Raw genomic sequence first — 10,942 nt, forward strand, 5'->3', positions numbered from 1 at the left:
AAATTGGTAAAAGTGTACACGCATTCTGTTAATGTTTTTTTGCTACTTTTACACTTATTAATGATATTTCAATAATGATCAAACAGCATATACAAACACAGTCCGTGCTGAATTGAACTAAAAATTAAATAGTATGGAATAAATAAATAATTCTTCATAAATATAAAAATTAAAGAACTCAAGATATATTTGACAATTCTCTGGAACAGTCTGCAGGGTGAACTCGCTTTTTGCTTAAAAAGGAAATGCCGTTGGAGTCATATTGTACTCCTTCGCGCCGGTGACATAATTCATGTAAAAATATCGGCTCGGGATGTTAAGTTTCTTTTATCTTTTCCGGTCAGAAGATCTTTGTCTAACTTCCGGCAAAATATCAATATCGTTCCCCGTAGTGTATATCTTCCCTCCAGACATGATTGCAGCGTCGATCATGGAATCACCGACCACCACACTGAGAACTCCTCAATCTCTCATATTTTTTATTATTTCAACCCCTATATCGCGTTTCGCACTTTCCGCGGTAATTTGCGAATTCCAATGAAATAAACTCAATTGTTACACTCATATATCAAAGTTATGAATTGCCACTTAATATTGATAACTTGTTAACTAATCAATCTGAAATTATAACAAATTCTGTACCAAACTATTTTAGAAATTGCTCTGATTTCAGGTCATAATTTATGTAATATGCATTGACTATAAAACGAGACATCATACTTAAGCTAGATTAGTATAGGAATATAAACTTTTAATTATTAGTTCAATTAATCACAGTTATGGAGCTGTAAAGGTATTATTTTTTTTTTTAAAATACTATACGTGCAAAATTTATATTTAGTGTCTTTTTTTCTAAATATTAAATCTTTTAAATGTTATGTTTAAAATTAAAATATAACTTAAATTACGGAAATAATATTAAATTATTTGTCTTAAGCTTCCGCAGTAAAATTTTCCCTACTTAAGTAGAAACTCGTAATTTTATATTTAATAATAATTCAAGGATTCGTTTGAGAAAAATTAGTTTAAAACATAATTTTGTAGGCGCTTAAATATGATAGGGATTTTTAAAATCCTTAAATGTGTAAAGAATATCCAGATGGAATGTTCACCAGAGCAATAATTGTGGGATTGTAAGGTTGAAGTATTGTTGTTAGAGCCATAGGAATTCATTCAGCACCGTTAATATGCGACCTGGCCTGTAACTGTGGATAAAAATAACAAGGAAATTCACCCTTGACTGGGTGTTATGATGATTAAACAGCAATGGAAAATTCTTCTCGAATCGTGGCTCTGAAATGATACTGCCCTCAAAGTTCATTGGCTTAGTCAACTGGCTTATCTTATAAATTTAATTATTATATTTTAATTATACTTTTCCACAACATTTACATAAATCTCGCTATTTCTACTAAAATATTTTCCTATTCAAAACGACATATATTTATTTGGAATACTGATTTTTTAATGTCAGTGTAAAAATATGACTTTATCTTTAGATGTTATGTTTAAACCAAAAGATAAACCCGATTAGTGTGATCAACAGTGTTAATTATATACATGGTAACTGCTGATCCTTGTCCAGGAGGTTTATATTGTGAGAGCTTATCTGTGTCTAGGAGGGTTATATTTTATGTGCTGATCTTTGTCCAGGAGGTTTACATTGTGAGAACTTATCTGTGTCAAGGAGGGTTATATTTTAAGAGCTTATCTGTGTCAAGGAGGGTTATATTTTAAGTGCTGATCTTTGTCCAGGAGTTTTATATTGTGAGAGCTTATCCGTGTCAGGGAGGGTTATATTTTAAGTGCTTATCTTTGTCCAGGAGGTTTACATTGTGAGAGCTTATCTGTGTCAAGGAGGGTTATATTTTAAGAGCTTATCTGTGTCAAGGAGGGTTATATTTTAAGTGCTGATCTTTGTCCAGGAGTTTTATATTGTGAGAGCTTTTCTGTGTCAGGGAGGGGTATATTTTAAGTGCTGATCTTTGTCCAGGAGGTTTACATTGTGAGAGCTTATCTGTGTCAAGGAGGGTTACATTTTAAGTGCTGATCTTTTTCCAGGAGGTTTATATTGTGAGAGCTTATCTGTGTCAAGGTGGGTTATATTTTAAGAGCTTATCTGTGTCAAAGTGGGTTATATTTTAAAGTGCTGAAAGTTCCCATCTAGTTGGTTTACTTTCCAGTTGAACTTCCCCTAAGTACAAAAAATACTGATTTGTCACTAAAGTCTCGGCATCATATTGTTTTTATACCCTAACTACAAATATCAAGATATTAGGGTGCAAGTTGTAGATTCATATGTCTAGTCTATTGCGAGTAATGAATTTTTGAGATGGTGGGGCTCCCTAAATGATAAAGGTGGTTGCTAGTCTAGGAATAAAAGAGTGCAATCCTTGCCTATTTTGTCTGGAGAGACTTGTACAGAGCTGGGCTCCTCTTCTTCAAAGGACACATGTCAGAGATAAATACCCAAAATCGTTCCTCATTGATGTTGACAGATGGCTGCCACCACACCCAATCTTGCCCATCCAGAAAATCCTGTCATTTCGGAAGTTAACCCCTGTTTTTTTAACTAAATTCAATTTATCAGCTTCTTTTCGTAAGAGAACACAACCGTTCTGATCTAGACTTTCGTTTTCCTTCTAAATGAAAGGGGGTTTTACTAAAATATTTAAATATGGATAATGAATATACAGTAGGTCACAATATTTGAATACTTAATTTATAGAAAAACAAAAATTAAACTAGCCATTGTTTATCATGAAATAATTATAAACTTAACTTGCAAACATATTGTACAAGAGAAATTTAGTGAAAGCTGTATTTTGCATGTGCACTTAATCAATATATTTTGCAGTGTTTTACACATTAGGAAAGATAGCTATCTGAAATTTTACTATCAGTTATACAGCTGTTATCATAGTCATTTACTGGAACTAGAGGATAAAAATATGAAATACTAATGCAAGGTTAATAAAAGGTAATTTTATGACACGAGGTACACAAACGTAACTCATGGAATATTCAGTGCACTTGTTATCCTATTATGTGAAACCCTATTCCCTATCAAAGACGATCTCAAGGAAGCTGTGGAAGCTCTGTAATGTACGTAACCGAGGTGTGTGTCCTGTCTTAAAGTCATTTAGTCATAAATGGCAGAATGTCCATCACGTCGTAAACGAAAGGCGGGTGCATTCATTTATTTCCATCTTAATGTTTCTGTCTTTAGAAGGACATTAGCTGCTGTTCAATTTCTCTATAATATACATAAATGTGTCTAAACTGTTTTTGAAAACGTAAAATAGTGTTTTTGGTTTTACAGCCTGGAACATAACAAATAAATAAAATATTATTAATTTTAATGAACGTATAAAAATGGATCTACGCATGAAGCCGTTATAATTTAAATAGTATTTTCACAAAGTTTTATTTATACGAATAAAACTTCTTCACATTGATGAAAGGAGGGTAATGGATATTTCTTATCAGTGACATTAGAAGGAGCGGTTACCTACCAAGCACATTGTCTTGAGGGAATGAAATCACAAATAGTTCTTTTGTTTAGTTGTTACAAAGACCGTGGTAAGTAGAAGAGAAAAATGTCGTGTAAAAGAACTGAGGGGATACGACCCAATGTTTTACCTGCAGTGCATACGATTAAATTCACTACAATTGGAATAGTAATTAATACACGCATTAAACGTCTCATGAAATGTGTCTAAAATTATTTTTGACACATTTTTAATATAGGATTTAATAAATTTTAAAGAAAACGAAACAAAATCGTTATGATCAATAAACAAATCCCAGAAAATAACAATTATAGTCATCGACAAGTAATACATAAACACGAAATAGCTAAGTCTAATAGTGCCATACGCAGTTCCAGGTCTGATCGAAGAGTTATTATCTTGCGCCTAAAGAGCAACAGTCTGAGATATAAATCCTCTTCTACTTTTTAATTTTAGGTTCAGATTGACAGTTTGATAAAAGGCCTGATATAAGCTTTAGACAATACCAAATCCTACTTCATAAAATACTGTTTAATCACTCTAGAAAACTTAATAAGCCCTAATGAAACCTGTCAGTGGAGTTTGCCTAACTTGGAAAGTTTTCCTTAAACCTTAATAAAAATTGTGCAAAATAATATATCCTACATCAAAGTTGACGATATTAGTCACAATATAATACAAGGATTATTATTATGAAGGCCTGATTAATGTTTTCATGTGAGTCGCGTTCAAACCTATGATATGGTAGTGTAAATTACGAGGCAAGTTCATATAAGATTACACCTTATCATAGTTTTCCATGTTTGTTTTAGAACGGTTCAATTTTTAATTTTTTATATTCATAATTACAAACAGTTCATGTTATAAACGCCTATCGGAAATAAATCCGCACACCTCAAAGTATAATGATATTTTCCAGTATACCTTACTGCAAACATTTATTTTTTAACCTGTAATAAAGTGGCAGTATAAACAAGCGGAGGGGTAGTTCCATGTACAGAGATTCGCAAAACCTTCAAAGCCTCTTTATATACTTTCTTAATATCTTAAATTCACTTGTGTTTCCAGTTTAAGTTATAATTGATTGTATTAGTTAATGAGAATATACAGGAGAATAAATTACAAACCACTTAAAATTTGTGCTATTATTAACCTTTTATTAACTAAATTTTTAAAATTGACGTTCAATAAAATAAACTTTATTAATTTATAAATTGTTACATTTAATTACCAAATACTTATACGACTAACTGTTTTGTAAAATATTTCCCAAGAAAAAGTTTTCTTGTTTAAAAACAATAAATTAAATTTCAGTAAAAAATCTTCATTTAAAATCTAAATAGTACAGAACACATATTTATATAAAATGAACATTTGTAATTTTATTCCAAACAAATATTACGTTTATCCTATTTCCAGTTTGATTACTTTTTTAAATTTTACAAATTTTTTGACTAAATTAACTTTTATTCTAAATATATTTTCGTAAATAGTTTATCCCATAATTATTTATTATTAAATTTTACTACCCCATGTAACAAATCGTACAGTTATAATTAGGATCTTTAAATAAATATTTAAGACTAATTGGTAAAAGAATAACCTGTTGACTCATTGCATAAAGATGACTTCCTAGGGCTGTTTGCTAGGACAGGATCGCTCAGCGGTCAGCCATTCAAGCAGCAGCGACTCTTGATGTTGCTTGACTTGGTTATCTCGTGATAGATACCATAGCCACTAAACTGTGCTATTGGCAATCGGTAATGGGAATTTAATAACGAAATAATATTTTTAGGAAAGCAAAACAGTTTCATGATAAAAAAAAACAGTAGCAGTCGTGGGACTGCCGATAGAAGTGAAAACGGAACTATTAAGTTGAGAGTAATTAAAACTATATGCAAAAATTGTATGAAATTTTTTATGTTTTATTTATTAGTTACATATGATGGGTTAAACAAATCATGAACAAAATATAAATACAAAGTGGTTGAAAAAATAATATACAATTATCTTTACAATATCTTAATAAAAAAGTACTGTAAGTATTAAAGAATATTATTTTAATGAAAAAAAGTTCAATGCAATCATTATACTTGTAATTGCTCAATATTAATAGTTAGTTAAACATAGAATACAAGTGAGTAAACACCGAGTGAACAAAAGTGAGTTGAACACCGTTGTAAATAATACAGTTATTGCTACGGATAAAGTATATAATTGCAATAATAATTAAACCCACAATATTTTTAAAACTAATAAATTAGTTAAATTAACTTGGTTCTTTCGTAAAGGTATTTTTATTGCACAATAAACTAATTTATTGAGTTAATACGGTATCAGTGAGCCAATGCGCCAACTACAGTTCCGGCAGAAACGTTCACTCATCACTTCATACGCTAGTACAGGCTAAACTAAACTTCCAATTAAAAAATTATAAATTACAAAAAAAATATTCATCTACTTTCACACAACTTTCTCGCTGACAAATTTTGTCTGACCAAAAAATAAAAAAAAATCCTCGCTTACTACTTTTTTCTTGTTATTGTAAACGCTATGTAAAATGTAAACAATAATCAAAATTATATCGAAATTTTTTTAATATTTAAAAATGTAACCAATAGATTGCCAATATTAAGAGCTTTAATTTGACGCATCTTACAGAATTGTACGACATTGGCTTCACTTTTAAATCGCGAGAGGAAGCCGTAAAGGTCACTGATTTTCGCAGTCTGTTTTCATACTCCGCCGGGACAGTTTTAACACAGCGAGACTGACTTTTTCATGCAGGTTAGTAGTCCGCGGCCAAGTCTACGGTTAAAAAACACAGCGAGACTGACTTTTTCATGCAGGTTAGTATCATTAGCATGTCGGTGACGCGAACCGAGGATTTTACCCTCTACCAAAACGCTCAACGCGCATAAAGAAGTTTTCACTTAAAAAACACTACTAATTTAAATTGCTTTATTAACATGCAACATTCTAACAGCTGAGGTATATTTTGGTGAAGACAACCCAGAACTGTACTGCGTGTATCCGTCACAGCGGATATAAAGCTTGTTTTACATTGACAATGTGGACAGTTCTGCTGGAATTCCATTGTAGCGGAAATGTCGATACAATTCCAGCCCAGGTGAAACTACCATGCGTTTTATATTAAATTGCATTAATGTTGCCCTTTTTACAAACTTTCGGTTTCCCAATATAATAATCACCTATTTTGTGTTATTTCATAAATGACAGACATATGTGTTCAATTACTAACCCATTCACCGTTTCAGCTTACGAGTTCACCTACGTTTAGTTACTTCTAAAATATAAATTTCAAGAAACATAAATAATTAATGTGTAAATTATGTTCATTGTGTAACTAAATTTACATTACTTTCATTTTTCTTGTAATAGACTGCAGTATTGTGTATAATATCGTCTTAAGCTTTCTTTTATCTTCTGGTCCACCGCACGTTTGAAAATATTAATAAAATTAGGTCCTATATTTAATTTTTAAGGTTTCAATTTGATCTACTTAAACAGCGTTACTGCACTTGGAGATATTTACTACAGCACCCAGTTTTTAATCCTCCATGCTCGACCTTAATCTCCATTATCCTCCAAGCTCGACCTCCATCTCCCTTATTCTGTATTCTCAACCTTGATCTCAATCAATCTCCAGACTCGAACATGATCTCTATCATCCTCCACGGTCAACCTTGACCATCCTCATCCTGCAGACTCGACCTTCAGCTCCATTATCCTCCAAGCTCGACCTCCATCTCCCTTATTCTGTATTCTCAACCTTGATCTCAATCAATCTCCAGACTTGAACATGATCGCTATCATCCTCCACGGTCAACCTTGACCATCCTCATCCTGCAGACTCGACCTTGAGCTCCATTATCATCCAGACTTGTTCTTGGCCTCTAACATCCTCCAGGCCCGACTTGATCTGAATCGTCCTCTATGCTCAACCTTGTCTCCCTCATCCTTCCGGTTCAACCTTGATATCCATTATGTTCACAACATTTTTAGACTAAACTATGTGCATAATGGAATTATTTAAGACTATTTTACATGCTACTGTTTGTTTAGACATAAACATCAATCTATTTAACCTGGTATATATTCTGGTAACCTGTCACGAATAAATCGTCTTACCATGTTTTTATGTTGATGTTTAAGCCATTAATCATTATATAACATTTTTACTTGTTACTTAAAAAGATTGAATGGCGTGTGTTATGTATTTTCAAAAGCAATCCCTCTTTAAAGAGATTATAATGCATCATTGCCTAGCATTAAAGCAATTCTGACTGCCTCTTTATTTAAATGAGAACACGGTCCATGACATATGATGTAGCTCCACTGTAATTGAAATTCCATGTGTGAAATTTTGTACTGTGCGATATTGAAATAAGCTTATGTAGTAATACTGGTGATGCAGCATAGTGTGTGTGTGTGTGTGTGTGTGTGTGTGTGTGTGTGTGTGTGTGTGTGTGTGTGTGTGTGTGTGTGTGTGTGTGTGTGAATGTTAGGATACCAAGTTATGTGGTCATTATTTATTTATTTATCGAGTCAACGGTAAACCATTTCGTGCATATCATGTATATCTAAGTAACAGATGGCATGCTAGATATTAACAAACCTAAATAAATATCACCAACTCTTAATTGTAGATAACAGAAAACAATGTTTTAAAATATCCAAAGTTTAACGTAATATACATATAAATAAACACCAACATAAAAATAAAAATCGATTAATTATAAATAATATGTAAAATATTAAATAACAGCTTAAGTTTAATTTACCACCTATTAAAGCACCACCTACCACCTTACCACCTATTATTATTATTGTTTAAAATAAGGTGATTAATGCCTTTGTTTTGTTCCCGCTGTCAATTCACAAAAATACAATATAAACGGTAGTACACACGTGTTTGTGTTTAATTCTACAATTAAATTTCCGTTAAATTACGGAGGAATTCCCTTAGTAAAGACATTGAAATTCCAGTTGCGCTGATTTTAGAGGGGAGGGTAGATGAAGAGTTTTTATGAATTGGTATACGAACGGTTAAAAATAAAATATAAATACTTTCTCAGTATCACAGTGGAAAATCACTTGTGTACGACACTGTGGTGTCAGCTCTCGAATTAAAGAGAAGTCGACTAGAAAGACAAGTCGACTAGCGACAAAAAGTCTTGCCACACTTCACAAAAGTTAATGTATATATCAATAATGCACAAGTAGTCTGAGATCTCTGTCAGTGACCTTGTCGTACAATACTCTGACATGGGACCTCACACCACAGTGTCAGTCTGTACCGTAATTATAGCACATATATTATGTTAATTTGGAGCTAATACTTTATAAATCAAAACAACTTTTCGGAAATACTTGATTTATTCCCAATTTCCCAATTCAGATATGAGTCGGCGCTCGGAGAGTAAACATCGTTATCAGTGCGTGCTCCTGCTACTGTGTTTCGAGTGGTCGTTGATATAGTTCACGTTTCTACAAGTCGTGTGCAACAGTGTTTAATTGCTATTTTACACAGCGATTTTTGTTTTACACAATTATTTTCTGTAAAAATGTCGAGCTGTGGTGTATGCGTCAAGAATATTAAAATTAATCAATCTAAACTCACCTGTTTTGACTGTAAACGAGATTTCCATGCGGCATGTTTGAAATATAGCAAGGCTGACGTGGATTGCCTAAATGAAGAGGGTCTAGTTTGGAGGTGTAAGGACTGTCAATCCACGAGGAGGAAAAGCATGAGACTCGAGTCTGCAGCAGATGAAGGTAAACTATCTCTCGAAGATATCATGAAAGTGGTTTACCGATATAAGAGATAGCCAAGCAAAATATGAGAAAAGTTTTAATAAGGCCTGTGAATCAATGGACTCACAGCTCATAGAGAACACCAAGGCACTTAAAGCACAACAGGAGCAGAATGAGAAACTTTATCAGCTGATTGAGTCTATCACATCGGAGAACAAGGAGCTGAAGAAGAAGGTGAGAGCTCTGGAAGATCGTCTGGAGAACATAGAGCAGTACTCTCGCAGTAACTGTGTGGAGATTCAAGGAATCCCTGTAACTTCCAATGAAGATGTGTTGACCATCGTGAAGGACGTCGGCAAGGCACTGGACTTAACCGTATCTGACACTATGGTGGACGCGTGCCATAGACTTGGTGCCAAGCAGAGTGGAAACAATCCGCCGGGGATTATTGTGAAGTTCGTTCGTCGACTGGACAAGGAGGAGTTTCTACAGAGGCGACGTGTGAAGAGGACCCTCTCAACTCGTCACATCGGTGCAACTGATGACCGTCCCATCTACGTCAACGAGTCTCTATCACCGGCGAGACGGGCGCTGTACGCTCTGGCGAGGAAGTATCAGCGCGAGAAAAACTTCAAGTTCCTCTGGGTGAGAAACGGCAAGATCTTCCTCAGGAAAGAAGAAAAGGCGCCAGTCAGAGTTATCACACGAGAGGAGGACTTGGACTAAACTAAACTGTAAATATATATATACTTCACTTTCAGTAATACTTTCATCGTATAAGATATGCTACGTATTTTGGTTTGTTTTTGTTTATTACTGTTGTTACTGGAAACATAAGTTAAATTTTAATTTCTCTTTAAAGTTAAAAATAGTTTTAAACAATAGAAATATTTGGTTTTTACAATGCGTTATTTATTTATTTCTTTTAATAAGTAAATAATATTCTGCTAGATTTAATTATTTTCAAGGTAGTCAACTTAGTAGTAGAACTGTTTCAATTAAAATTTTTTTACTAGAGCCGTTAATAAATTTCAAAATGTAAAATAATGGATACGACTAATCAGTGTAACGTTAAACAATGGTCGGATTTTACAATATTGCATCAAAACATTCGTAGTATGAGAAGTAACTTCGATTTATTCATTGCTGAATTAAGTAGTAGACATTTGTTTCCTGAAATAATTGTACTGACAGAAATATGGATAGATAATGAAGAGTTACAGTTTTTTAAAATTCCAAATTATAAAAGTTTTTCAAATGCAAATGAAAATCAGAGGGCAGGAGGTATAGCAATTTTTGTAAAGTTGGATGTTGAAATGTTTATATGTGAACCGATAAACTTTAAAACAGCAGATCTAATGATATTAGAATTTAAGTTTAATTCACAGAGGTTTTGTTTGTTTGCAATTTACAGGCTGCATAGCTTCAGCAAGGACGATTTCCTAGTTGAGATTAATGAGTATTTTCTTCGTAATAATAATTTTAAAACAAAAAAGAACGCTCTTTTCATCGGGGACGCTAATTTAAATTTATTTGAAAATAGTATGATAATTGACAATTACAATGCGTTTCTTTACTCAAACGGATTCGATTGTTTATTGAAAGAACCAACTAGAGTAACGACAGAATCAGTTTCATGCATCGATCACGTG

General features: G+C 33.0%; 1 protein-coding gene across 1 annotated transcript; it reads left to right on the plus strand.

The window, feature by feature from the left end:
* The first annotated feature begins 9,407 nt into the window (after positions 1–9,407).
* Positions 9,408–10,016, plus strand: LOC124366864. Its single transcript, XM_046823465.1, has one exon. It carries the CDS (start codon positions 9,408–9,410, stop codon positions 10,014–10,016), a length of 609 nt encoding a protein of 202 aa, XP_046679421.1.
* Positions 10,017–10,942: the final 926 nt, after the last annotated feature.

The sequence above is a fragment of the Homalodisca vitripennis genome, chromosome 7 (genome assembly GCF_021130785.1).
Source record: "Homalodisca vitripennis isolate AUS2020 chromosome 7, UT_GWSS_2.1, whole genome shotgun sequence".
NCBI classification, from domain to species: Eukaryota; Metazoa; Arthropoda; class Insecta; order Hemiptera; family Cicadellidae; genus Homalodisca; species Homalodisca vitripennis.

Excerpts from the sequence above, each read along its gene's own strand:
- LOC124366864 (XM_046823465.1), top strand. The coding sequence starts at position 9,408 with ATGGACTCACAGCTCATAGAGAACACCAAGGCACTTAAAGCACAACAG.